At 46.7% G+C, this 25,150-nt stretch overlaps 2 protein-coding genes, 1 long non-coding RNA gene and 2 other non-coding genes across 5 annotated transcripts; 2 read left to right on the top strand and 3 right to left on the bottom strand.

Moving 5' to 3' along the window:
* Positions 1–4,991: 4,991 nt before the first annotated feature.
* Positions 4,992–17,255, top strand: LOC135392176 (diacylglycerol lipase-beta-like). Its single transcript, XM_064622875.1, has 13 exons — positions 4,992–5,092; positions 7,033–7,139; positions 7,194–7,359; positions 8,433–8,579; positions 8,635–8,825; positions 9,335–9,428; positions 9,567–9,699; positions 9,751–9,889; positions 10,379–10,641; positions 10,723–10,845; positions 11,332–11,576; positions 12,041–12,294; positions 16,958–17,255. Exons 2-13 carry the CDS (start codon positions 7,045–7,047, stop codon positions 17,082–17,084), a joined length of 1,977 nt encoding a protein of 658 aa, XP_064478945.1. The 5' UTR covers positions 4,992–5,092; positions 7,033–7,044; the 3' UTR covers positions 17,085–17,255.
* LOC135392178 (uncharacterized) lies at positions 10,294–13,003 on the bottom strand. The gene is made up of 2 exons (XR_010422174.1): positions 12,627–13,003; positions 10,294–10,605 (listed from the first exon to the last, which is right to left on the bottom strand). It is a non-coding gene; the product is annotated as an uncharacterized LOC135392178 (long non-coding RNA).
* Positions 17,256–19,404: 2,149 nt separating the features above from the next.
* On the bottom strand, positions 19,405–19,487 carry Trnas-aga (transfer RNA serine (anticodon AGA)). The gene has a single exon. It is a non-coding gene; the product is annotated as a tRNA-Ser (tRNA).
* A 440-nt stretch (positions 19,488–19,927) lies between these two features.
* Trnas-uga (transfer RNA serine (anticodon UGA)) lies at positions 19,928–20,009 on the bottom strand. Its single transcript has one exon. It is a non-coding gene; the product is annotated as a tRNA-Ser (tRNA).
* Positions 20,010–20,094: 85 nt separating this feature from the next.
* LOC135392177 (cytosolic endo-beta-N-acetylglucosaminidase-like) lies at positions 20,095–24,885 on the top strand. Its single transcript, XM_064622877.1, is given in 12 exon segments — positions 20,095–20,428; positions 20,430–20,449; positions 20,507–20,655; positions 21,292–21,440; positions 21,818–21,969; positions 22,246–22,411; positions 22,528–22,631; positions 23,118–23,223; positions 23,353–23,525; positions 24,367–24,609; positions 24,673–24,772; positions 24,834–24,885. Coding segments are annotated over 12 exon segments (1,524 nt in total). The 5' UTR covers positions 20,095–20,287; the 3' UTR covers positions 24,855–24,885.
* Positions 24,886–25,150: the final 265 nt, after the last annotated feature.

The raw sequence follows: 25,150 nt of genomic DNA, 5'->3' as shown, positions 1-25,150 counted from the left end.
GATCCACCCCCTCTGACGTCATACTCCGAGAATGGTTGTTGTGTTGTCCCTTCTTCTTCTGTGGGATTTCCAGAATGCAAGAAAGCTTCACAAAAACAAAATGTTATCCTTTTTGAAGATAGATCTTCTCGTGTCAAACCGCGGCGAATTTTCCCCCTGCAGATGACCCTTGCGTACACAGGGGAATTTTCTTTCTTTCGAATCGGTAAACATTATTGTGTTACCAAAGCGTTACTTTCCATGGATTGTGAAGATACCAACGAAGTCGGGACACCGAATGCCGTAACGGGCGACGTCACGCAGGTTCAGGAAAGTATCAACAAAAGAAAGTTATTGCGGTCCTTTTTGGCGCGGCCGTCGTTTTTGCGTAGAAAGTAGGATCACGTGGTTGGCACCTTCCTTTGCCGCATGCAACAGTGCATTCTTCCTCTGGCCGAGACTGCAGGGAGGTGACCCGGGTTCGAATCCTGCTGCGGGTTTTCCTCAGACGCTTTTACACAAATGTCGATACAATTCCTTGTGATCACATCCTTCACTTGCACTATCTTCTTCGGACTAGTCGTGCGACAAGCGTGGATAGGTGGGCCAAGTTATATCTTGGATGGACTGCAAAGGAATGGTCTTTGCTCTTGATCGCGCTTTTGGAAGACTTTCTCCTTCACGTAACAGATAGTTAAAGTCCGAATAATGGGTGTTGTACTGTTTTTGAAAAAGAAAAACTTGTTATCTTTTGCTTAAATGCGGGAAAAAAGGTCTGCTTCTTCAGCCATCAGTCAAGAAGTGGTTTAATATTTCAAAAAACCTCTTTACGCCAAGTAACAGTGTACAGATGTCTGACTCCTAATTAACTATATATTAACAGCGAGTGCCAAGGTTTTGTGACAATTTGCACTGAATCTGAATGTGAACAAAGTATCCCATTCTGAGTTGACAAATCTGTTATGTCAAAGCTGTGTCTTCTGCTCACCTGTACAAGTTTCAGATGATCGGGGGATGTTTTCTCGCCGTTCACTACAAACGCCATTCAACTGAAAACATATGGCTCTCAAATGCGACGTCGGCCATGTACTATTTACTTGTTCGAACTTGACGCGCACATGTGTTCTTTACATTTCTGCCATTTGAATCTTCATACTTGCAGAACCGAACGAATCATGCGCATGTGGCACGCAAGTATTAGAATACGACACAAACATGTTTTCATGCATCTGCTCACTTAATACATTTAACATTGCAGAAATGGAGCACTGAAAGTAATAGCAACAATATGCTTTTGTATTATTTTCGTTCATTGCATGTGTATGCATGTGTCGCCACAGCCAAATTTCATCCCTGTCCCCATACACGTACACAGATAACATAGGAGACACAGGTCCTACATCTCCTGTAATACCTACATTGCTCCTAAAAAACATATAACTCCTGTGGTACCTATATCACCTATAGGTCCTATATCCAATAACACCATATGTACAGGATCTACATATAGGATATTTCAGTAGGGCCGAGGCAAAGACTCCGCATAGTGACCCCTCACTCGGCACCCGCACTTTCTGAGAAGTTGGCCTTTGAAATACACTTGGAACACACGCAGCTGCTCGGGTGATCGCACTTGGCGCTACTCACGAAGTGGTGTGTGTGGTCGTTACATGACGTGACTAGCACGTCGGTTTCGAAGCGACACCGACGTTTTCCTTTCGAATATCGAATATCGAATACTGGAATCAGTAACGTATTTTCTGTAACTGGTCTTTCCACAAGGGAGGAGGGTTTCAGTCCCGTTTTCCCTTTCCCAAATGCACTACCAACGGTACGAGGCCAAGGGGATTGAGCCCCTCACCTTCTGTCTACGCTATGCACTGCCTTGAATGTCGAGCTCTGTCGGACATTTGCAAAATTTTAAGCTGCCGCGCATACCTCGAAACTAATGACGTAGCAAATGAGCAAAGCAACGGAAGCTGTTGTCGTTAGATTAAAGCAAGCGGCGAAATAACGACCTCTGACAAGTTCAATATCGGGTTCCGCTCCGGACACCTTGCATGCAGATTGTTCAGCGATCAAAACACCTGCTCGATGCAACCATAACACAGCTGTTCTCGTTGCTTCGTTATGCCACAGTTAGGAAAAGAGAATTATTCACCTTGGAAGCATAAGTGATGTCACTCTGATGGAAAACAATGAAATTAGGCTCCCGAAGGTTTTCTTCCTGGCTGCAAGATCATGTCAAGCGTGACCTCTTTCAAGTTACTTCATACGACACAGACTGTGTTGCTAATGACGTAGTTTTGCGTTCTTTAGCAACGCATTTCTTTTCTTCCGCGTGTCTATTATTTAGCTCCCGTGAGCCGTTCGAGGTAAAAAGGATTGTCGCGCGTTCTTGAACATTCGAGTCAGTAAAATGTTTTCTGCGCGGCTTTTCTCAGGTCATTTGAGGATTGCCTTTGTTGCGGGTGTTCTTTCCACATCGGATACCACGTGTTTTCCCCTCTCCACTGAATTGTTGCGATGCAGCAATTAAGCTCTATAGCTCGTTACGCAAAAACTCAATTTTTCTCCCCAGTTTGCGTGCGCCTTATTTAAACTTGACTTTTCTCACAGCCTACGGGACCAACTCTACACGCCGTTGCTCCGATAACACCAAACTCATCAAATCCTACCAACGCACGTGCACTGTCCTGCAGCATAAGTGGGGACATCCCCATTCACAATTTTAATGTTGTTTGTTTGTTAAGCTCGGCTTAATTCGGCGGATGCAGACTTAATTAGGATAAACTATCCGGGTATAACCGCGAATGGGACGTTTGCGATTGTCCCGGTATATGACGCGCATGCCCTCCGATGACAAATATTCAGCGGACCACGCTGACCACTTGACCACATAGCACGCTCCTAGCTAGCCAACCATCATCCCGAATGACAACGTTCTCGCCCCTGATTTGTTGAAAACGGGAGGCGGAGCCTATTCTGTGCCGTGCATAATGACCACAAAATAGGCTCCGCCTCCCGTTTTCAACAAATCAGGCGCGAGAACGTTGTCATTCAGGATGATGGTTGGCTAGCTAGGAGCGTGCTATGTGGTCAAGTTCATTTTTTAGAGTGCATAGAAGTGGTGGCGTGGCGCTAGGATTGTGCGTTGAACAGTGCAGCGTTCCTCCAAAAGTACTCTAGTCTCACGCGCAAGCTCCGGAATTGATTGATACGACTTCTCGTTCAATGTCCGATAGTGGGAACACATTCGATGCCGCTAAGGAGAGTTTCCAATCACGATTTATTGTTCCCGGGATCGAACGCCATGTCATGGAATTATGACGGACGGATTGTATTTCGTCCGAACTGTAGAGGGTGGGTGCAGATAAAGTAGCCCCACATTTTGGCAGATAGCGCCTTCCCTCCATACCATACGAACTTCCGACGGCGCACGATGGTGCATCTATGCGGTGCAAATTGAGAAAAAAAAAATCCTGGTAACCAAGCTTTGCGCAATAAATTCGTTAGCAACGCGAACTTCGCTCTGTGTATTTCCAATGGGACATAGCACTGGAGCACAGCGCCGCAGAAGCAGCCTTCTCGTCTCGGCGCACTGTGAGACCGTCGTTCCATTCTTCGACGTCTATAGACGACTTCCCTTGCTTCCTGTCAATGGACAAATTGACATCCCCCTCCCATCTATGCTGAGAAGAGTTGCTATAACGCTCGTTTTCCGCATGAAACCACTCGCCAACACTCTAAAAAATGAACTTCACCGCATGTCACGCTCCTAGCCAACCCTCATCTCCAATGATATCGTTATCTGCGCTGATTTGTTGAAAACGGGAAGCGCACGCCGTTTTTGCGACACTTATGCTGTTCATAATTGTCACAAAGAAGGTGGCCACCCATTTTCAACAAATAACGATAACAGATAACGATAACGAGTAACGTTTTCAACAGATAACGATGTCATTCGAGATGATGGTTGGCTAGGAGCGTGATATGCGGTCAAGTTCATTTTTCACTTTGAAATCGTCAACTCTCCTCTCCTCTTTTTTTTTTGTCGTGACGATGCCCACTTGATTGCGGCCAACAACGGCAAGCTACCTCGACGCCCCCCCCCCCCCCCCTCATTTTTAAGAGTGAAGATGCTGCATAATTCACCCAATACGATTCGATGTGACTTTTACAGCTCAGTATCGTTACCGCTTCAGACAAGTTGACTCTCCCAGATGCCTCTCGCCCCCCCCCCCCCCCCTCGTCTCTATCGAAATTGCTTGGTCCATAGCCAAATCCAGCCCGCCAGCACTCTGCCCTCAAAGCTCTTCTGACCTTTTTGTGTGGTAGGAAAATTTTATACGAACACCTTGGACAGATACGGAGCCCCCTGCATCAAAAGCGAAGGGTGGAACCGCCACCGCTGCAGAAACTCGTCGCCGCCGAGTGCAAAGAGCTCTTGTTGCGAGCTATTAGTCACGAGAATGCCCAGTTGTATAGAACCAGCAGGAAAACGGCGATGTTCCGTCTCCGTTGAGCGATAGCCTTGCAACGGGCCTTCCACAACACTGCAGCGCCACACCTTTGGACACCGTAAGACTCGGATCCTGATTGTTCATTCCCCACTACCAGCAACGGGGTAGAGTCTCCGCATTCATATTCTCGAAATTAAGCTTGCCGCTCGGTGACAAGACACGCGGTCTTCCCTCAGTTGGGCCCTCAGTTGGGCAAGCCGGCCCGACTGCTGTGGCGTCGCTCATGAATAAGGTTGTCTCGCGACGTAAAACCACTAATTATCATCCGAATGTTGTTGAAAAAAAAAAAAAGGCCCAAAATGGCCATCGACACAAAGTCTAAAAGTTCTTAATTCTTACATGCTTGGTTGCGCAGCCAAACGGCGAGTCTTGCGAGGAGGAAACCGATATGACTCAGGCGAGTGTGGAGGAGAGGTTGTAATTATGACGCAAGAAAGCGCGAGCATGAAAGCGATGAAAGTATCATTTTGTGCGCCACTGAACGGCCACTGACGGCCGAGGAGGACTTGAACGGACCTCGTGTGTCGTGTGAAAGTACACCCGGGATCTCTATCGAAAATTACTGGGGATTTGATCGTCCTGGAGGAGAGGTGAGGGACGTTTCCTTTTACAGCGCGTTTTGTGCTCGCGTTGTATTGTTTTTGGTCGAGTCAAGTCCGAGCACCTCCTTAAAAATCTTGTCGGAAAAGTGACCCGACCAGATTCTATCACGAATAATATCTCGCTCGTTCCTATGTGACATTCTTTTATCGAAGACTGGACGTAATGCTTGAGCGCGTCGCTATTCAAATATATTGCAGCCATCAAACCAGGGGCAGGTTCAGTGTGTTTTCTTCAGCGAACGATGAAACTCAGATTTGAAGGGAGGGTTATTTATTATTATTATTTATTTATTTACTTATTTATTTATTTGAAGGGCTATACGGCCAGGCTGACATATCCTCTCGAAGAGCGTACAACATGATTGCCATTTACCTGAAATCATTAATTAACTCTTCAATTACCGGAGTTGGGGCAAAAACGTTACAGCAGAATAGGACACGGTCATGGTTGAAAGCCATCCCACGTTTTAAAAATCCAGAAACCCGCGTTGAAATATCCGTAGCCGAATTTTGTGGGAGCGCAGGAAGCCATTCCATATCAGATGGTGATGTAGGGATGTAGGGGGAAGGTGCTGTCAGCTTGCTCTCAAGTGGCGGCTCCGTGCACGCAGGGGAGGGGAGAGATGATGGTGGCACATGAGTTGGAGGGCTGTGCAACTCCCTGGATTTGGGGAGTCCATGGGAACTACCCACCACAGACAATATGCGGCCATCCAACAGTAGCCTTCATTGAGATGCTCTCTGTACCACGGTAACCTCCAGGATGATAGGCGGAGTTACCCCATGTGCCTTTTGGGAGAGGGGATTGATGTTGGGGAAGGTGCGGTCAGCCTTCTCGGGGGTGCTGCTCGGTGCACCCCATGGTGCACCCAAGGAGAGAGGGAAGGGTGAAAGAGGGAGACCCGTGCAGTCCTTCTTACTCTGGGATTTGGGTTGCCCAAAAGAAGTATACCACCACAGACAACATGGGAGCATACCCCAGTAAGTAACTGGTAAGAAGAATGTGGGTTTGAGCCTTACAGCTGACTAACCCTTTCAGGGACTTCCTTCTTTCATGCCTCAGTAGTCTTCATTGGGATGCTCCCTGTACCACGGTAACCGCTAGCCTTTTGGGGAGGGGGGCGATGTAGGGGGGAAGGTGCGGTCAGCCTGCTCGGGGATGCGGCTCGGTGCACCGAGGGGGTGAAAAAGGGAGGGGAGAGATGATGGTGGCACAAGAGAGAGAGGGGTGTGCTAACCCTCTTGCTCTGGGATTGGGTAGTCGAAGAGAACTACCCACGCACCACAGAACATCCGAGCACCCCTCAACAGTCTTCACTGGGATCTAAGAAAAAAACAGCACCGCAAGCGATACTGCCCCGACGACCGTTTTATGGGCCCCCCTCCGGTATATGAGGGACCGGCTCCCGTTTGCCTCCCTCCACCGCTTACGCGGATTTCAAGGGAGACCACCACGGTGTGTATTGTCATCAAGCAAGAGAACTACCTATGGAGGTAGCCCCTTTTATACAAATTCTACCTTACATGACAGATAACAACGCTCCAAGGGAGGATTATTGGCGAAGTTACCCCATGCCTTTTTGGGAGGTCGGTATGGACAATGTGTCTCGGTGACACATGAATGTTCCACGGTGTCAGCGACACTTGTGGAGGCCGTAGTGTAGGCCAGAAAGTGCATATACGAAAGAAACATCTGGAACTCTGTGGCTGCACGTGAAGAATATGTATATAACTTGATCGTGCGCTCCGAGGTGCGCACAGTCGTGTCGTACTTCGGACTCATCGGCGCAGCACTCGTCGAGAAGTCATCAAATATTCAATTCGTATCGTTTTGCAACTTGTGGCTTGCTCTGAATAGAAGAAATTATCTCCCCCCCCCCCCCCGCCACTAGATGTTCTAACGAACACTTTGTTTTGTTTTTTTTCAGGCCACCGACATAATGCCTGGGGTCATCGCCTGCGGTCGACGATGGAACTTCAGTAGCGATGACATCCCAGTTCCAACTCTAGTCGATATCTGTATTAGGACCATCGTGTAAATATAGAATGAGAAACGTTAAACGCATAATTTATGTCAGTTACCCGACAGGTTGCTCACAGTAGGAGCCGCCTGTTTATATTACGCCAATCAATGGGAATGCTTGGAGCTTTCGTTGTTCTTTACCACTTACCTCGGCATGGTGGGGATTGCCACAGCCGGCCTCTTAGTGGACATCCCGCTTGGTATCGTTGCATCAAGAGGAACCATGTTCAACGTGAGTGTCTAACGACGGCAGACGACCCCTCACTAATCTCGGCTATGGTATCAGCTTCATCTCGATAACTAGATTATACTTACTTCCCAATATTCGCAAAGTACACGCAAATGAACTCTACACTGCTGACATCTCCGACAGGCCCATTCTTTCTAATAACAACGCAGCAACAGAAAGACTTTCGAAATTCATGGGAAAAGTATTTAAATCACATACCCACAACACTGCTATCCCACGTACAAGACACGCCATACGTCCTCAGGATGATCAGGGATGTAACCAGCACATTTGGAGCGCTGAGGACACACACACACAAAGCAGGACACATCAGAGTTACTGCACAAACGCTGTCTATGCGCTCTCTGTCGGTTTTATCTGAATTCCCAAATCCCGTCCCGGGATCCTGGGACTGAAAAAAAAGAGAAAAAAATGACGCGAGATTCCCAACAGAACTCGCCGCAAACAGCCAAACTGCCAAGGAACTATACTTCGCTCTTTCAGTCACCACCCGCGCCTCTGTAAGGTTGGAACTGTTAATGGAGAAAGTGTATGGATACGCGGGAATTTTCTCAGACGACTCAGATTATGCTGAGAAGGTTGACAGTCTTCGCAATACGCTTGTCCAAAGGGACACCACCTGATTCCCTTCTTATTGAACTCCGTCGGAAGTCCCTCACACAGACTGGGTAGAAACGACGTTCTTGACGTGTGTCAAATCAACTTCATCACTATGTATTCCAACGGATTCCCAAACATCAGAGTCGTCCTTCGCAAACACGAGAACTCCCCCAGAGCACGTGTGACGTAGCAGGTCTCCTTTCGTCTGGTACGGACACGGCCGGGGAACCCTCCACGTCACAAAGTGACGTCAACATTCACTCTCTCAAAAGCACATCAAATAGACAGCCCCAAAACGCACCAGTGCCGACCTACGTTTTCATTTTCTTTCTTTCTATTTCTATTCTATTCTATTCTGAAAAATGTATGGAGTGGACATTCGCTGCTGTTTGAAAGTTTTAGTTCGCATCCATTGGATGGACATGTTTGGTGAAATCTATCTTCCATCACATCAGGCGAGGCCTCGACGTCACGCACTCTGCTTGCTATATTTCAAGCTCGCAGTCTATCTGTCAGAGATTACTTATCAAGTTTATGCCACGTATGTAGCATTCAACTATACGGATGTCTGTATGCCACCAGGTCTACAGTCTTTCTACAAGGTAAGTCAGATCGACCCTATTTGCCGAACCTATTTTATGAATTCTCATTGCGCAGTGGATACTGCTGGTGCCCTGGATCGCATTGCTCCTATTTCTCCTGTACCTGTTTCACGTGTACGACCCGTTGGGACACCCCAAGCACCGCCAAATAAACGACACCCTCAACGCCACGGGAGAAATACGAAAAGTTTTCCTCGCACTGTCGGAGAAGAGTCTCACGAAAATTCGAAAGTCCTGGAAGAGAAGGTCAGCTCTTTCGTCAGTTCTACACGAAAGTTAATGAATGCTCCCTGTGAGTCTTTGTGCCAGAACTGGGAGGGGGGGGGGGGGGGTTCGAAGTAGCTATAGCCGTTGTTTGGCCGCACACATGGTAACATTTATTTTATTTTTTTATTGTTTTTATAGACTCAGGGACAGAACAAGCAGCTATACTCCGCATGTTCTACAATAACATCCATGGTTTAAAAGTCGTCGCTTTCGATGCCTTATTTAGTTCTTGCTATCCGAATAGCATATCTATATGGCTGAATGGACCCTCGGGGGGGGGGGGGGGGGGTATTCTAGCGGCTTTCCAGCCACCGAAACAAGTCCATGTGGGCAGCATACAGTATCAAACGCTAGATTTACTCGTTGTACAGTGTGCTGGTGTTGTATACTGTTGCTTGAGGCGGGCGATTCTATAGGCTCACGAATGACATTAGGTGCGACCTGAAGGAAATAAGGGAAGAAATTTGCGGTTCCACTTTTCACTGCAGGTTGAAGTTCCTACATTGCTGTGCGGTAGGACACGACAAGAATAACGATGATGCCTATGAGCACGCTGTTGACGTGTTCAGCGCTCAATTTCAAGTAAGTAAAAATGGTTTCAAATACCACACTTGCGGAGAATAACGAAAGAACTAAGAAAATCTTCTGCCGCTTCCATTACAAGTGAGAGCCACACAATGTTGGCCAATAACTTAAAAAAGAGGTTGTTTCTTCTTTCAGGATGTGGACGTGGTTCCTTCCGACTTAGCCGTGGCGTTTGTTCTGTTGCGCAAGAAGCAGAAGAGGCGTCTTGCCTTTACCGGTACTAGTTCTGCGAATCCGTGCGGGCCACGTCCTATACCATTTACCACAGGTACGTCCGAGGGCGTTTCTCGAGCGAGAGATTTATTCGGAATTTATCCAGATGGCGGTGGCACGTCGGATAGGGTGCTTCCTGAGAACGCCCTTCACTTCCTGCGCTTTGCCTGGGGTTCTTATGGCTGGCCTGTCTACGTGTTGTCGCACCCTTGCACGTGGATGTGTACCCTGTGGAATGGCATCAGGTATGCTACCACACCTATTCTGGATATTCGATACTCTGCTGCCTGGATGTTTTCCTTGGATATTCGTCGAACACAGTTTCCTATCAAGTCGGCAGGTACCCTTGTTACCTTACCAAACAAACTTGATTCCCCACCGTCGGGTTAACATCCAGATGAAATGTCCGTTCGGGTCTTTTCTTTTTTAGATTTTTCCTTTCCTTATACGCATTTCTGGTTCGCTCTTTATACTCTCTGTTTCCGGAGCATAGAAAGATGGGAGAAGATGACAGAGTGTGTTGGTTAAGTAACATGGTAACAAACGCGAAGAAATACGCACGGACAGAGGACGTGAAATGTGTGAGTCGCTGACGTGAGAAGCGGCCATTAGACAACTGTTACATCCCTATAAGGTATTCAAAGCTACAGACACGTGGGTAGGGCCTTTAATTCATCGACTCTTTACAAGAACAATGTTGAGTGACACATGTTGATGTCTTACCCCGACTAAAGGTGCACGAATCAAGAGGACAGCGACCGTATCGTAGGAGACAATTGCTTTCAGTGCAACGCTGCCACCCTGCGCTGCGTCACTCAAATTGCACCCGAAGACTCGGTGTATTCGTCCTTCAGCAACGGCGTGTACAGGTTGCCTTTCTTCGTGGCCTTCGACCACAAGACTTGTTCTGTCGTGGTTGCCGTGCGAGGAACTGCGTCCTTGGATGACTTGGTAACGGACACTGCAATGACCCACGGTGTGCTTAGTGATATTGACGGTGAGCTATAACTTTACAACTTTCGTAACAATGCCAGAATATTTTTCGGTCCGTTTTTCTCTGCCACAATTATCTCGGCAGGTGTACCGGCCGGTAAATGCAACTTGGGCGTCCTGCGCTGCGCTCAACATTTACTGCCGTTACTCGAAGCCCCATTAGCCGCAGCATTCCGCGAGCATCCCAACTACCGGCTCGTCCTAACAGGTAAATAATCCGGCGCTGCGATGTTACGGCATAGAGCTTTTGGGAGTGGGGAAGCTTATTTGTACCAGCCTCATTTGGTAACGTTTGAGCCCAAGGTTGTGGGATTCGAATCCGGTTGAAGAACTTGGTACGGGTTGCTTAGAACCCGAGTACTTTCTGCTGAGGTTTCGGCGGCCATCCATTAGAGAACCCTAAGGGCAGAATATTCATCGTAGTAAATCGAGGGCTGACAGGGGAGAAGACAAAGAATATTCACTAGCATTTTAACTTTCACTTTCAGAATCCTGAAATGTTCAGTAACTGTGGTTGCATTTAACGACTGCACTAATGTTTCATTGTTGTTTTTTTTTTGTTTTTTTTTCTTCTGAATTCCCAAGTTTCTGAGTCGCACAATGCAAAATGTAGCCCCGTGGACGGAATGTAAGTTCATCGGGGCGGCGCTGAGAAGTTATTCAAGTGCACGTTCAGTAGAGCCAATATTTGCAGGACACAGCCTGGGAGGATCAGTGACGGCCGTCTTATCTTTGATGCTACGTTCCAAGTACCCTACTCTCCAATGCTACGCCTATTCACCGACGACCATTTTCGACGCAACCCTGGCGAGATTGTCGAAAGAGTGCGTTCTTACTGTTGCCGTCGGAGACGACGTCATTATGAGGACGGGGTTGGCCCAGCTCTTTGAGCTCAAGAGGGAATGCATACAGGTGGTCATTGAGGCTGATGTACCAAAGGTATGGTCTGTGATGGACTGCTTTCATGACAAGGCGATTAAACGCCGGGATCACAGACGCGGTCAAGAGAGCTTATGAGGAATGGTGTTTCCTTTGCACGAACCACGTAGGAAGCAATTTTGACACGTTTTCCGAAACGTTCATAATCTTAAAACTATCGTATTTTACCGCATAGTGCTGCCCAGAACCACGGTAACTTTTGTAATGAGATCATCGGTTATTGGACTGACGACCCTTTCACTGCTTCAGAAGCGCTCTTTGTTTTCTTTATTTTCGTTCCGCTTTGCTTCTCGCTTCTTCCCATTGAAGTGACCTCAGTTGGTTGGAAGCTGGCGGAGGAACGTCGTCCTCCACGAGGGGCTGGGTGCCAAGTTGTTAGATAAAATTTATCCACGGAGTCACGAGTCAACATTATCACCCTATTTGGACGTTTGCAACGGAACAATATTTCGTTCTTTTCACAGAGCAAACTGATGTACCAATTTTGCGCGGCTGTTTGCTGCGGGGCTCGCATCACACCAAAATACAACGAGGACGGACGTAACGATGACGTAGGAGAGACAGCACTGGAAGAAAAGGTACCGAAAGACCACCTGGCAGTGGGAAATTCTTCCGACAACGTCAGGCAGCTAGTCAATGCAGCCATGGCGTCTGGTCCACAGTTCGACGTTTTGTATCCTCCGGGAAGGATACTGCTTCTTACAAAATGTTCAACAGGGTAAGTGTACCACGTCGTGTCGGCAGCTTTCACGCAAATGTAGCGCCCTATTTGTGTCCCTTCACGTAATACGCGCATGAGGGGAGAACACTTGCAATGCAAGGCAGCAATAAGGGGGAAAGAAACTTATTTGGGAGGCCGCCAAAAGAGCTCGCCGTTGTCGATCTCACAGAGCTGGGCAACATCACGACTGTCATATGCCAACAAGTCCGAATATGTCCGAAGCATTCGCAAGACTGCGTACCGCCCCATGGCAAACGGGCTCGTTCAGCATTTCCACCGCCAGCTCCAGACGGCCGTCCGAGCTTCGAGCGAATCGTGGACCGACGTACTTCCTTTTGTCCTTCTGGCTATACCCTCGACCGTCAAGCAGGATGCTGGCAGTACAGCGTCCGAGGTGGTCTACGGCACGACACTTCGCCTTTCCAGACATGTAGTTGCTGCACCCTCTTCCTCCCCGTGCCTTTCAAACCTCTCGGGCCTCGCGAGTGCCACACACGTTTTCGTCCGGCAAGATTCGTTACAAAAGCCTCTGCAGCCCCCGTACGACGGCCCCTTTCGAGTCCTGACCTGCAACTATCAGCACTTCACCCTCCAGTTTTCGAATCGGCGGGATGTTGTTGCCAAAGCACGGCTCAAACCTCCTTCCTGGTACCCTTCAGTCAGCATGACCTACTACTATACTAGAGACCTGGACAGCCGCAATGCTCCCAGCACCGGGGTAGTAGTTCTGGCAATCGCCGCTTGGCTATGAGATTTGGCGCTAGCTCGCACTATTCGTTACCACGTGACTTGTCGAAACCGCGGCGATGTATGGTAGGCTGTGTTGACAACGACGAAGCAGTATGAGTGAGATAATAGCGCGTGCTTAGCAACAGCCTGTGTATCCCTGCGTAGCAGACTAAAGGCGGTGGCAAGGGTGATTCCCTCTCCCCAATAATGCCATGTGGCGCTTACAGCGGTCACTAACGTAACTAACCCGTGACCGGTCTCTCCCATAGGGGATCGCCAGCTGTCCAGGTCTCTAGTATAGAGTAGGTCGTGGCAGTCAGCCACAGCAGGTCAGTTTCCTAGCCAAGTCGCAGCTGTCCCTCCACCAGCCAAACGTACCATGCCTCTTCCGCTTTCGCGAGAGAGGGACTTCTCTAGCGGCGACGACCAGGCTGATGTCATGCAGATGACCAAGAGCCCACGCGATGTCTTCATAACAGGGTAGTCGATGAGCCAAAGAAAAAACTTCCTCTCTGAGTATACAGTGCTGGGCATTCCTCCCTCTGAGTGACACGCTAGCAGCGAAAGGGCATGCCTAGATAACCCAGCCACCTGTTTGTGAGTCCGTACGGTAATATTCGCTGCTGGCGTGTCACTCTGAGGAAGGAATGCGCCAGAGTGTGTTCCGTAAACTTTTGTCCAGCACCGTTACATAGCATCACCAGTGGTAATAACCGCTGACTGTAAATACAAACCCAACAATTTCATAAAGTCTGTTATGGCAAGCCCTGAGTGAGGACTGACTAGATTACTTAAGAATTTTTTTTATTCCGTGTTAGCTATGAGCGGCATACATATGTGGTCAGATGGGGAGAAGACTGCATGGAAGGAGTGGGGACACGGGGGAAAGAATTTCTACGCACTAGTCACGAGTAAAGGGTTTGTTATGGGGGAAAAGTCCTTTACATTAAGTTACATAACAAATGCTTTGGTTCCGTGAAAATGTGCTATAGCCGTCACTGTCACTGTGTCATTGTCTCCATACCCGACTTCAAGAACAAAAAAGAGGTATCCTGATGTTATCCTTAAGCAACTTAACCTTGACTTCATCGAGGCTCAATACTGCAACGGTATTGCTGTATACACGGATGGATCGTCGTCCAGGGACACGTCATCTTCAGCTTTTGCCATTCCATCAGAGTCCGTTACACGTTGGTGTCGTCTGTCTCATCGCACCTCTTCGACATCCGCTGAACTTTCTGCTATCCTGCTATTCTTGACATATGCGGAAAACTGTGAACCGCGGCAATGGGTACTTTATACCGACTCCAAAGCAGCTCTCCTGTGCATTAAAAACATGGGATCCGCGGTTCCCTTTCCTCAGTGGTGATAGATATCCTGTCCGCCCTGAAGTCTGTACAAGAACGCTCTCACTCCATTGCCTTCCAGTGGGTTCCAGGGCATTCCGGAACAACTGGGAACCACGAGGCCGACGCTGCCGCTGCACATCAACAACGGCCTTCTACGCCCATTATACTTTCGAGAGGAGACAGAACATTCCTCCTCAGGCATTTGTCTGATTCCTGGTCTACCCTACAGGGGCGACACGGCATGCCAACCAGGTGCTCTTTGCGAAGTGTAGACCCTACGCTGTCATACCGGCTGCCTGCAAAGCTTCCTCGTCCCCTGAAGTCGCTAATCCACAGGTTACGTCTGAATGTGGCCTTCACTCCGCGTTCTATCGCTACCAGGCTGTAAGGCTAGCCCTATGTGCAACGAGTGTGGTGTACTTGCCAACGTAGAACACATACTGCTCCGCTGCCGGACCTATACGAAAGAGAGGCGTACACTGCAGTCACAGCTTGCCACACTTGGCTGCCGCCCCTTCAACTTGTCGAGTATCCTCGGCCCTTGGGACACCGTGGCCCACTCCAGGGCGGCCTTACTTCATGTAGTTTTTTTTTTTTTTTTTGGCGACTGGCCTAAAGAACTCATTGTGACCCCAACAGCCCTCTCGGACATTCTCACCATCACGATCACGATCAGGATCGCTGTCGCCGCTCCGATCATCATCGTCATCACTCATCATTGTCACCACTCATATTAGGCCCCCTAGCTATGGGGCAGCGTCCCAGCACTCCCAGAGTGGAAAACCTCCCCACTTCATCGTCAGAATATAATTGTTGTTGTTGTTGCTATAGCCGAAGGAACTCCTCGGAGTTGTTCAGAGATAAATAATCCGTCAAGCTAATGACCGCAAACGACCCTTGAAGAAAATTTGAGAGTAGCATTTGCCATCTGTTGTTTTCATTGAGGACGACTCTGAGTGACGGTTTTTGCGATTCTTCAGGAGAAACTTGAACGAAAATGAGCAAGAAACAACGTTCCGAATCCCCTTCACCAAAACGTCTATTTCATTCTCGCGCAACAATTCCAGGACAGCTCGCTTGAGACGTTTTATATCACAATTATTCGATTTGGCTGAAGTATGGCTTCGTCTCCATCCGTTGCAATGTATTCATGAAAGATTAGGGTAGCACAAAAGGAGACTAATTTGGCGGCGCATTTACAGTTTCTGATCCGCTTTAGAAGGAACTTACATAGCGTCTCGACAACCGGTCACTCGGGAACGATTATGTACTTAGGACGGCGTAGACCATTATTTCCTCTGGGCATTGTTTACCTGTCCTTGAAGCGTCTAGTTGACGGCTGTTATCTTCATGGACATATCAGTCTGCCTGCGTCAGTGCCATTTTATCTGTTTGATAGTTTACCTACTTGCATAGCGCTAGAGTACTCAAACGCAGCACATGAACGGACATCCCGCAGCTATTTCCAAGTTCCCTAAACAGCAACAGTGCCTCGGATTCCACCGTTGATGATTCAAGTCTGAACGGAAGTTTTGAAAGAATGGTGGTGGCGATGGACAGCTCAGGAGGAGACATAACGTAATAAATATCTCGCCTTCAGAATGAATGCCATTCGAGGACAGCCTCAGGACGAGAACCGCCGATACATTGCCACCAGATATTCTTCTTCGCCCAGATGAAGGGCGGTTCTCGTCCTCAGGCACTTCCCTTAACATTTCTTACCCGTTCTACGCTTCTGACCCAGGTTGTTGGACGATCGTTCAATGAAGGTGAGCTCCACAATTTCGCGCCCAAGTCTATGAACAGGTGCACGGCAGCCGCATTCCCGCATTGACGAACCAAAGTTAGAACAGGAGCGTAGATGAGCTATTAGCGTTAAAGGCACGGACACAAAATGGCCTCTCCTTTTCTGTACCTACCTGCAAAGGAGCTCCCCTTTTTTTGCGCTACTAAAGCGGCTCTCACTAAGTCATGTTGTCTCCACCCAGCAGTCAAATTTCAGCAAGTTAACCTCCTCTATAGAGATCCATGCTTTAGTCAAACGTGTTCCACACTCTGCGCAAAAGAAGCATTCCTTGTTCTCATGGGTGTGCTCACAGAGAGAGTCGTTCCCTATCAAAATAGTCTTCCTCTGAGCCTTCAAACATTCCAGCATAATTCCTGCCAAGTTAAGCGCGGAGACAAGTTTGTCCCTAGCGTAAAAAGCGTTGTCTACTCCCTGCCTTTGTGTGGTGGTTACCGGTAATTCAGTCCCTGCCAGAAGACATGCCTCTAACGCTAAAAGTTCATCTACGCTCCTGCCCCCTTGTCAAGGAATGTCAACAGAAGGACGCTCAAGTGAAACTTTTGAGTCCCGTGTTCGTCATCTATATGCGTCACATAAATAATGAAAAGGCCATAGTACAAAAATAACGTCGACCAGGGACCGAAGATGTCCTATTACGACCGCTTTCATTGTGTCTCTCACTCCGAGATAAAAGTATCACGCAAATATCTACGGATTATTCTAAACGTGGATGCTGTCATATCGTTCATACCTGTAAGAATGGGGGTGCATAATTCTGAATAATTTACTGTTTCAGGTTCTCAATGTCCTGGGCACCTGCAGAATACTTCGACCACATCGTAATAAGTCCGAGCATGTTTTCGGATCATCGTCCAGATGTCATAATGCGTGCCCTGAGATCGGTCACGACGAAGCATCTGTGAGATTCAACTCCGCTAAGCCTGGGACCTGAATGAATGTTTACACCGACTCTGTGATACGTTCGACATTATCATTGACTTTAGCTCGTCCCACTCAGCGTGTACATTAGTCAGGGTTTTATGCTCAGTCAGTATATTCACGGAGTTCGCAAAAAATAAAGGAAAAAAAATGCAGTTTTGTTTTCTAGTGTTGTTTTTTATTAAATAACCGACAGGATAAAAATGTCCAAAAGGGGTAGCGACTAGTTGGATGAGGAAGGCTCGTCTACATGTCGTTTCAGTGCCAGCACTGAAAAAGTTCCGCATATAAGCTTTCGGAAATTTTTTCAAGGATCGATATGCGATCATTTTAAGGAGAATCGCTCAGTATGATAATTTACCGGGAAAACGAGGCAACACTTCATTCGCAGTTTCTAAACAATTGGGCCTATAACGCAGTTTCGATATTTGCTCATTAATAGTTATAAATACAACACAGTCGCGGCACGATTGCAGATTGTGCACAGGGCCACGAAAGTAACCACATGCAAGTACGTAAAGCAGTGTACCGTACTCCGTATTCACGCTGACATCCCTCACTCATCCTGAGGATGTCATTGCGGGACAGCAGTGACATCCTGGGAATATCCCCACATGATCCTCAATTTGTTAGAAAAGTGTTAGAATGAAACTCCAGAGATGGTCCTAGGGACAACATCTGGGGACAACACTGGGATACTCTCAGGAGCACTACAGGATCATGTAAAATCCTCCAGTGGATCTGCTTTCATTTCTCACTTTTAGAAGTGAGAGGACGTTTACAGTGGAAACGGGCTCTCTCTCTCTCTTGCAGTTTTCAACCTCGGCCACCAGCTTGTCATTTTCCGTCTCTCATTTTTGATTCTTTTTCGATGACGAACAATGGGTACCGTGGTATAAAAAGCAAAAAAATATAAAAGGTCATGTGCCACTATGTGTAAGACTAAGACAGCCGACTTTGAAAGGAATATCCAACAGTGGCATTTCCTTTCGCAGATAAAACATATACTATACATTGCTTATCTTCCGAACTCCCGCATGTGCGAGAGTCCTCCTAGCATCTCAATCAAAACCCAGGGTGAGGTAACTAAGTTTAATTCAATTTCATGTATAAGCAACACACCAGTGACTAATTCCTTGGAGCATGAGGATACAACCAAGGTAACGTTCGTTTCCTACTTAGTTGATTTAGAACATCCACCGAAAGTCAAACACGCGCTGTAATTTATGCCATCACTTTTCTGTATCTTCCACGGAAATGCTCCGTGCAGCATCCCGTCAGGGACCTTGCACGGATGTTCATGGCAACAAGATCACAATGAAAGGTCTAGCAAGCTATATTTTATCGCACATTGAACTCAGTGCATGGAGTATCCGTTGAAATCATTCAATGTGTATTTGTACCACTGTATTCTTTTGTATTTTCTCTTTGTAGTATTTTTGTTGTTTATACTTGATCACTGCTGATTTGGTTGAAATCAGCTATGACAAACAAACCGAAACACTAATTAATGGGCGCAGGCATAGAAATGCACATCGTATTATGAAACTAATTTACTTCTCCTATATATGTCCTCCGGCTGGCGGCCGCAGGATGTACGCAAATGACTATCACTGGAAGATCCCATGATGACACTCTCCGGATCTCCTCCGGACATCCCATCATGGACGAGGACGCGATGACACTTTGAGGATGTTCTGAGGATCGCGAGTGTTCTTGGGGATACTAATAACTTTATTTTTGTTCAGGTGCCCAAAAACAACCACTAGGGTCTTCAACCACACCCTAAAAAACAGGGCTTCACCGCATAGCACCCAGTAAACCAGAAATATCCTAGGTGCGTCCCACAAAGGTCGCACACGTCGCACATATCCGCCACGTCTATGCGACGTTACCTGTACGCCCACAATGTGACTTCGAAAAGTGTCTTACTTTGTATATCCCTGGGACATCTGGTAGATGTAAAAAGAAGGGAGCAATCGCGCGTTATTTTTCGGAGACATCTAGGACACGTGACCGTTAACGGCATGACGTAAGCAAACGGGGAAAATTTTGGGGTTTTGCTACGTTATTTACTACGTAATCACACTATAGGCGGTAGCTTGAGTTAAAAACACGATAGCTGCTAGGATGGGGTGTCAGGAACGTTCGCAGGTATAAGCTGGGCACGATGAGGGACGCCATGGTAATGAACTATAAAATCCAATCAATCCAAGCACCTACACAGTCCTTTGCAAACAAGGCACCGCCAATCCGGCAGCCCTCCCTCTGGGATTTTTTTTTATGTCGTTCGCTAGCATCGTTCGTAGTCGACAGGACTCGAACCTGTGCTAGAATATCCCAACGGATTTCTAGTCCGTCGCCTAAAACCACTCGGCCTCGACTGCCACGCTAGTAATGAAAAAATTTATTCATTCCGAATTGCACTGATGCTGACTTTTTTTCTTTTTTTTCAAACACAACTTTTTATTGAGACATGTAGCACAACCACAAAACACAATTCAATAGAGAATGCACATATAAGAATGATTGTTGATGGTGTCCATTGTGCAGATGAAGATCAATTATCCACAACTATATACAAGTCCCTTTAAAGTATTAAAAAGTAGAGAAACTATATACACACATACATAACTGTACAAGCTCAGCAAAAGACAAATCACAAGTACTGTGTTCTGTTTGGGATACGGTCTGCGTCCTTGTTGATTTGTACAGCACCTTCCCATTTTATTTCCTTGTTGCTACACAATGGGGTGAAAAACATTAGTTTCACGAATGACTGATAAACAAAAAAAAAAGAATGTTCTTCGCAATAATAAAGACAAAACGCAGTCGGCAGGATTCGAACCTGCGCGGGGAGACCCCAATGGATTTCAAGTCCATCGCCTTAACCACTCGGCCACGACTGCACGAGTCACAGCCTGTAAACCATATATGTAAACGTACGAAAGTATTTGGACAGCTTCCGACAAAATGATACAGATAAAATGGTTAAAAAGCAAGCGAGCTGGTGGCTAAGATCCATGACGAAAACCCGACTTTGTGTTGTGTCGTCTGTTGTGTCGTCTTTTTCCCAGTCTCGGGTTTTCGTCATGGTTTCGACAAAAGTTCGCGCCATATCGTCGTTTCGCACTTCGGATTCAATCGTTTTTGCATCATCCTCGTTGTTTTCTTTTGATAGTAAGGGATGGGGGACGAATGCGCTCCACTGCACACGCTTCGTGAGTTACTGGACTGGAAAAGTACGGTGAAATACCGTGGGGAACCTCTCAAAGACAAGATCGCTGATGGGGGTACCCCAAAAACGCTCCTGTGTCATGACATGATGGGGGGGGTACTTGGAAGACAGGTAAGGATAACAGCGTCGTCATATAAAGCAGTAGTTATAGCCCATTTAGTGCAGCAGATTCGTCAATGGAAGCAAAAGTTGCAACAGCTATCGATTCTACCACTGGGACAAAATAGACGTCTTCGTCTATTTCTCCCATCACCTGGTCACTATTCCACCCGTCGGTTGGATAAACGCAGCTCATCGACATAACGTCAAGGTCCTAGGTATGAACGTCTTCAGTCTTATCACTAACGGGAGTTGATGTTGGGTTCATGCACGGAGGGACGCGCTTTACTTTTTCTGCAGGTATATTTGTTCTTAAACAGCAAGGAAAATCTGTAACGTAGCATTCCCTGGTGCAATGTCAGTATCCCTCTGACACAACACATGAACCAGAATTGGTCTATATTTCTGTTATTCAGACAGAGATTAAGACGATAACCATTTCCTAATGGATTTAAGCAGAAGCGTTTTGAATCATTCTGCAGTTTTTCTCCGCGCAAAAAATTATTAGTGCACCAATCCTTTGAGCTTCCACTCGTTGCTGCGATTGATTTGTCACGATCCTGAGACCTGGCTCATGAAATTGTTTCATTTTTAACGGTTTCCAGCTACACTGTGATTACACTTTGCTCACAGTTTATAAAGACTCGAGATAAACACACACACGTACACATGCACAAACATTTACGTGTGTACATTCAGATTATTACAATATGTGTACAACAAGCTGTGTCACATATCCAATCAAAATGTAGAAAAGAAATCATCTCGTACGAAAATGTGTTTCGTTCGCTGCTTGTTGCGAAAATATTTTTATTACATAAGGTTGGAACCACTGGTATGTTTCGACATTCCAGGTACCTTCATAACCGAATGGGATGCCGGCTCTGAAGTTCTTGAGAGGATAAAACGTGACAATCTCACAGCGGATGTAGCGACAAGATTGGCTGACATTGCCCATGCGTACGGTTTTGACGGTTGGCTGATGAACATCGAAAGCACAATGGTAAAATGGAACGCAGTCGTGGCTGGCCCCATAATGGTTGCCAGATTAGTTCCAGGCCCAATATGTTTCTCGGTCATTTTTTTTCACATAACGGGGCTAGTTGAGCCGACCACATTATATAATAATTGCGCAAATAAAATTATCGGGCCCGGGCTGATAAGCTCATGCATGCTTCGTGGATTTTCTCAATGTCCCCCGCCTAACAACATCACCCACCACAAGAAAGAAAAAAAGAACTGCTAGAATGGCCAAAAAAGCCAGCTGAGATGGGTGTCACCCTCAACCCACCAACCCCTGGGATTAAGATACCTGCAGTGCTTTATGGAGGAGAGGACAATTGGTCAAACAAATTTAACTTAGGTTTCATTTTGTTTTAGGCTGACGGCTGCGGAGCATTCATGGAAGATTTTCTCTCCGCGATTGCGAGTGCCACTCACAGGAAAGTGGAAGGTTCCATGGTGCTTTGGTATGACAGCTTCATTCACAACGGAGAATTAAAATGGCAGAATGAACTAAATGACTATAACAAGTAAGAATGTGCAGTATTTTGTTTTCTATTCGGTTCCTTCTTCTATGTACGTATTTTGTTCCTTTTCCTGCTTGAGATTTGGAATGAAATATGGCGGACTGAGTCTCTCGAGAGAGGTCCAGCTTTTGAGTAGAGTCCTCCGAAAGGATGGACCTCCCATATGGTAGATACGTACAAAATACCTTCGAGGTATACGAATGAAACGAAAAGACGTCTTAGAAATCTGTACGAGAAAGCGACGACGCCACGCTTAGCGTTTCCAAACCTCACGTGCAGATCGTTCTTCAATCTTTGCGACGGCATCTTCCTCAACTACGGATGGACCGCAGAAAATCTTGAGAAGTCCGCCGAGGTCGCCGGGAAGCGGAAAGCCGACGTCTACGTTGGAATCGACGTTTTTGCGAGAAACACAGAGTACCCTGGTGGTTTTGAAACATGCAAGGTACAGCTTCATTTCAGTGCAATTTGTCTTGTTCTTCTTTTTTTTTTCTTTTTGTCTACGATGAATAGTTTGTAGATACATAATAGCAACGAGTACAGTTTCTCGTTCACCCGTAGTCCGTGGAACAAGTGAGGAAGCTTGGTCTGTCGGCCGCCATATTTGCTCCTGGCTGGGTTTACGAGACTCAGGAAAAAGATAAATTCACGGAGAATCAGTGCAGGTAGGATTATAATGTTCATATTTGTACAGGATGTCCAAAGATAAGCGATTGGTTTCTGTAATGCCCTTTTAACGACCAAACTCAGCACACAGTATCATCTTCCGCTTTCATTTGAGTGGCAAAAACCTGGAAGGATCTCGTCACACGACTAAACAACGAGGTAGAGTTTAATTTCTGGGCACTTTCTACGGGCAGCACCACCCAAATATGGCCATCCGTGGCTCCGCAGTTGGTGTTACTATAAAAAATGCCTCAGTTTGTTTGTCCACGTGTGAAAGTGAGCGTGCACGGTGGATTCATGAACAAAAGTGTGGGGTGGGCAGAACACTTAATTGGCAATCAGGGAGATGTGTGTTTGAGCCCCACTACTGGAACTCGCCCACTTTTCATCAGCTGCCATCTTTCAGATCTTAAGTTCATCCTTGGACAACTTGTACATTAAATTTGTGCCAGTCAGAGAGACCATTGTTGTACTCTTTTATTCAGGTTCTGGAATTTTCCCAAAGAGCTCTGTAGGTCCCAGTTCTCCTCTCTTCCAATAGTAACATCCTTCTGTCAAGGATTTGGACGCAAGATGTTTGAAGCTGGCAAAGTATGACCTCTTCCTTATATTTCAGCTAGACAAACCTTATTCCAAGTGTATCATATGATTACAAATTATCAGCTTAGCGTTAACACGTTCTTTCGTAAGTACAGTAAAGGCTAAATTTGTTCTACGTAGATAGTGAGTAATGAGCCCTGGTTCAACCTGAGTAAGCAACAGCTTCAGCCTGTATGTCAAAGCCTGAATGATGAAACGGGAAAGAGACAAGTCGATGTCTGTACTGAGGATGCATTCTATGGAGGCGGATCTCTCAGGATCCATTTCTCACCCAGAGAAAGTTCTCAGTTCAGGTAAGACTCTCGCTTAGGTTCCATTTATGCCATTGTCCTTTTAATGTGCCATTTCTGCGATACTGGTTGAACCTCTGTATGCAATAAGGGGATAAGAAAAAAAATCCCGAACCGAGAACAGGGGCCTCATCTGACTGTCCATCCTGTTGACACACACGCATTTCCTGTTTCTTACCCTCCTGTAGGGGGCCAATAAAGTGCAATACAGTCCTGAATTTTCTTTGTCAGGTGCATAGTGGTACGTAGATGTCAATGCTGCAAAAACAGGTAAAAAGGGGATAAGTCGACTTATCCCCTTATTGCGTACAGATGTTCAATTACCAGAGTCAGTAAGTGGGATGTTTGGGGAACATTTTGTGGGGTGTATTTTCCGTACAGTTTTGCCATGGAGATCACCTGGGTCAAAATGCCAGAATATTGCGATTTGTCTGCACTGCGGACACATGGAATGAAAGCCCTTCTGCGGTGAACTTGACAACTAAGCGTACATTCTTCAGTTGAGAAAGATGACAAAATGATGTTCCAATGAGTGTGAAATGGGTGTGCAGTCACGTAAATGTTGCAGAACCGCAATAAATTTCATTAAGTGTGCCGCCGCCACTTTGTGAAACCCATGCCTTGCAGAATACAATTTCTCCATCCCCGTTAACAATATTCGCGGGGAAATGACCATCGCTAAATTCTTACTAACCTTACTACCCTTTGCAGTACAATTATGAGCATTTCAACTGGACTGAATTGTTGGCAGCTGGTGCGGGGAAAGATAAATCTAGGCCCCTTTCAGTGACTTGCGGGCTTATAATAGTTGAAATGACACGAAACACCCTCCTCTGTGTCGCAGACTATTCAGCTGCAACGTGTCAATAAACGACAACCTACGTGTCTGCTACACGTTAAAGCCATTGGATACTGCGAAGGAAGACAATATATTTCTTGTCCTGGTACTGAAAGACAAAGAAAATTGCAAGAGACGTCTTCTGTTGGGCTCTGCTGATGGTCACGACAGACAACCGCGGGAGGAAAATGTCACCGTGGTCCTTGGTAATCGTAAAACTGAAGAGATTCACAATGGGTGGATCACACGGTAGGAAAGTTCCGAGAAGCGGCCCAAAAATAAATGCGCTCAACTGAGTATTTTATCTCGCAGAAACTACGTCTTGAGGAAGTACAGCGGCTTCTCTTTGAACAAAATTTGTCTCGGCTGCGATAGCCCAATATCGCGGACGTGCTTGCTCGGCCAGATGATGGTATACTTTTTTCTTTTTTGTCGTCGTTCATCTTGCCGTAATGTACTTATTTCTTTCGCAGATACTCCCAGCAAAAGAGTAATGGAAAAGCAGAATAAAACTTGCTCAGTGCAGTGGAGTGTCCTTTCCTGAGAGAACCACTTACTGAGCCAAGTAGGGAGTTGTTTAGTGCTGCCATTTGTGAAACACAAAGACACGACTCAATAAAGCAACCACGAGAACTGTAGCTATTTCTGCGAGCAAAATGGTACGGAAAGGCAGACGGGTGGGGAGAATCTCCACGCAAGATGTTTCAATAAAAATGAGTCAATGGTGGCTTCCGCACACCGATCGCCGCCGTGAAACCAAAGTTTGTTTGGAAAACTTTGACTCCTGCTC

This window comes from Ornithodoros turicata, chromosome 4 (genome assembly GCF_037126465.1).
Source record: "Ornithodoros turicata isolate Travis chromosome 4, ASM3712646v1, whole genome shotgun sequence".
In the NCBI taxonomy this organism is placed as follows: Eukaryota; Metazoa; Arthropoda; class Arachnida; order Ixodida; family Argasidae; genus Ornithodoros; species Ornithodoros turicata.
The sequence above is the reverse complement of the archived record's forward strand: the minus strand, read 5'-3'. Positions and strand labels throughout refer to the sequence as shown.